Below are 2,621 nucleotides of genomic sequence, written 5' to 3' on the forward strand. Positions count from 1 at the left end.
AGTATGATATCACACTGAGGAACGATGTTAACCCAGTTAAATGCCCTCCTCGCACTATTCCTCACAAAATAAGGGATAAGGTCAGAGCAGAAATAGAGCGAATGGAAGAGATAGGAGTTATAGAACGAGTAACTGAGCCCACTGATTGGGTAAGCCAAATGACGGTCGTTCATAAGCCAGATGGTCGTGTTCGTATATGCCTCGACCCCCACGGTCTAAACACAGCCATCCGAAGGGAGCATTTCCCAATGCCGACGTTTGAACAAGTTTCAGCTAGAATGGCTGGCGCGCGTGTATTTTCGAAATTCGATGCCACGAGCGGATACTGGCAGCTCCCACTAACCAAGGCGAGTTCACATTACACGACTTTCAACAGTTCTTTCGGCCGATATCGTTATAAGGTGATGCCATTTGGCATATCTTCTGCCAGCGAAGTATGGCAGCGAGCAATGACCGATGAATTCGGACAGCTGGACGGAGTTGAAATTGTTGCCGATGACATTCTCGTCTGGGGCAAGGACACTGTGCAGCATGACGCTCGATTGTCTTCCCTGCTCGAAAAAGTGGGAAAATCCGGCCTAAAACTCAACAAGGCGAAATCGGTAATTCGCACCGATAAGATTGAGTATGTGGGACATATTATCTCACCGGAAGGCGTAATGTCCAGTGCGGATAGAATCCGATCGGTCGTGGATCTCCCGTATCCGACTAACAAGAAAGAGGTAGAAACATTTCTCTGCATGATTACGTACCTCGGGAAGTTCATCCCCAAACTTTCGGACATTACGAAACCTCTAAGACAACTCACTCAGAAAAACGTTGCATGGCATTGGGAGGCCGAACATGCGCACGCAGTAGATGCACTTGAGAACAAGATAACGTCTGCCCCCACTCTCAAATTGTATGACAAAAAAAACCCCGTTTCCATGGCAACAGATGCCTCGAATCAAGGGCTAGGTGCCGTATTAATGCAAGACGACTCTAGCCCCATAGCCTACGCATCAAGGCGTGTGAACGATGCCGAACACAACTATGCCCCAATCGAAAAAGAGATGAGCGCAATTCTCTTTGCATGCAAGAAATTTCATGACTACATCTTTGGACAAAGGGTAACGATATTCACTGATCACAAGCCCCTAATTGGCATCTTCAATAAACCGCTACATAAGCTTAGTCCAAGATTACAGCGAATGAGACTTCACCTCATGATGTATGACATAGACTTAAGATGGAAGCCAGGTAAAGAAATGTTTGTGCCCGATGCACTGAGCAGGCTACTGCCAACAAACAGGCCAGCACGCCAGTGCGAACCGACCACCGATATCGGAATAGAAACTGTCGATTGCGTAATGCACATGTCTGACCGCAGACTAGAGCAATTCCGTGAGAAGACAAAACGCGACCCAGTCCTCAAGCAGATCAGCGCGTTCATACTCGAGGGCTGGCCAGAAAGTAAACGCAACATTCCGCACAATGTGTTACCATACCACTCATTCCGGGACGAGTTGACAGAAATAGATGGCCTCATATTGAAAGGAAGCCGACTAGTAGTACCGGCCGACTTACAAAAGGACATGCTCGATGTCCTACATCAGTCCCACTTGGGAATTGTGAAGCTAAAATCGCGAGCGCGACAGGTCTTGTTTTGGCCCGGAATGAGCGCACAAATTGAAGACAAGGTAGCCAGATGCGTTATATGTCAAACTACACGGAAAGCTCAACAATCTGAACCCCTCATGTCACACCCCATACCTGACTGACCATGGTCAAAACTTGGAATTGACATTTTCCACTTGGATGGAGCCAACTACCTTCTTGTAGTCGACTACTACTCCAAATTTCCAGAAGTTCAGATTCTCACCGAAATGACAGCCCACAAGGTCATTACAAGCTTGAAAGAAATATTCTCGCGAAATGGCACACCAGACATGATTGTGTCAGACAACGCCCGTCAATTTGATTGTAGCGAGTTTCGAGAGTTTGTGCAAAAGTGGGAAATAACCCATCACACATCGAGCCCCCATTATGCACAAAGCAATGGCCAGGCTGAGCGGTGCATTCAGACGGTGAAGACCCTCATGAAGCGAGCTAACATGAGTAAGAATGATCCGATGTACGCTTTGCTCGAATACAGAAACACACCCATAGATGGTCTGCGTGGATTTGCCCCATCACAAATCCTGAATGGGAGATTACTGAGAAGTCGCATCCCAGTATCAACCTCCCTTCTTCGCCCTCAGGCCATACCCCCACTACAAGATGACCTGGCGGAAAGGCAGCGAAGACAGCTGACCAACTACAACGCACGTGCTCAAATCAAACCCCTCCCATCGCTGAGCACCAACCAGGACGTCGTGTTTCGCGCCAAACCCGGCACATGGCGACAATGATGCGTGGCTGGCACAGCACATACCCCGCGGAGCTACGTCATCCAAACAGAGCAAGGCGAATACAACCGCCACCTCATCAACAAACACAGAGTTATGAAAGCATCTCACCCTCGCAACCCACCACCACCCGAAGTGGAAGAGTATCCAAACCACCAGAGCGGCTGGATATGCAAGACCACGCTGAATAATCTCAATAATTCCTGAGTGTGCCCATATCCCAACACTGGTAAT

The 2,621-nt window shown here is 48.4% G+C and overlaps 1 protein-coding gene across 1 annotated transcript; it reads left to right on the forward strand.

Annotated features, from left to right (window-relative positions):
* The first annotated feature begins 1,865 nt into the window (after positions 1–1,865).
* On the forward strand, positions 1,866–2,390 carry LOC105443304 (uncharacterized protein K02A2.6-like). The gene has a single exon (XM_011676326.1). It carries the CDS (start codon positions 1,866–1,868, stop codon positions 2,388–2,390), a length of 525 nt encoding a protein of 174 aa, XP_011674628.1.
* The last annotated feature ends 231 nt before the right edge of the window (positions 2,391–2,621 follow it).

Source organism: Strongylocentrotus purpuratus, unplaced genomic scaffold, assembly GCF_000002235.5.
Source record: "Strongylocentrotus purpuratus isolate Spur 01 unplaced genomic scaffold, Spur_5.0 spur5_scaffold_11, whole genome shotgun sequence".
NCBI lineage: Eukaryota > Metazoa > Echinodermata > Echinoidea > Camarodonta > Strongylocentrotidae > Strongylocentrotus > Strongylocentrotus purpuratus.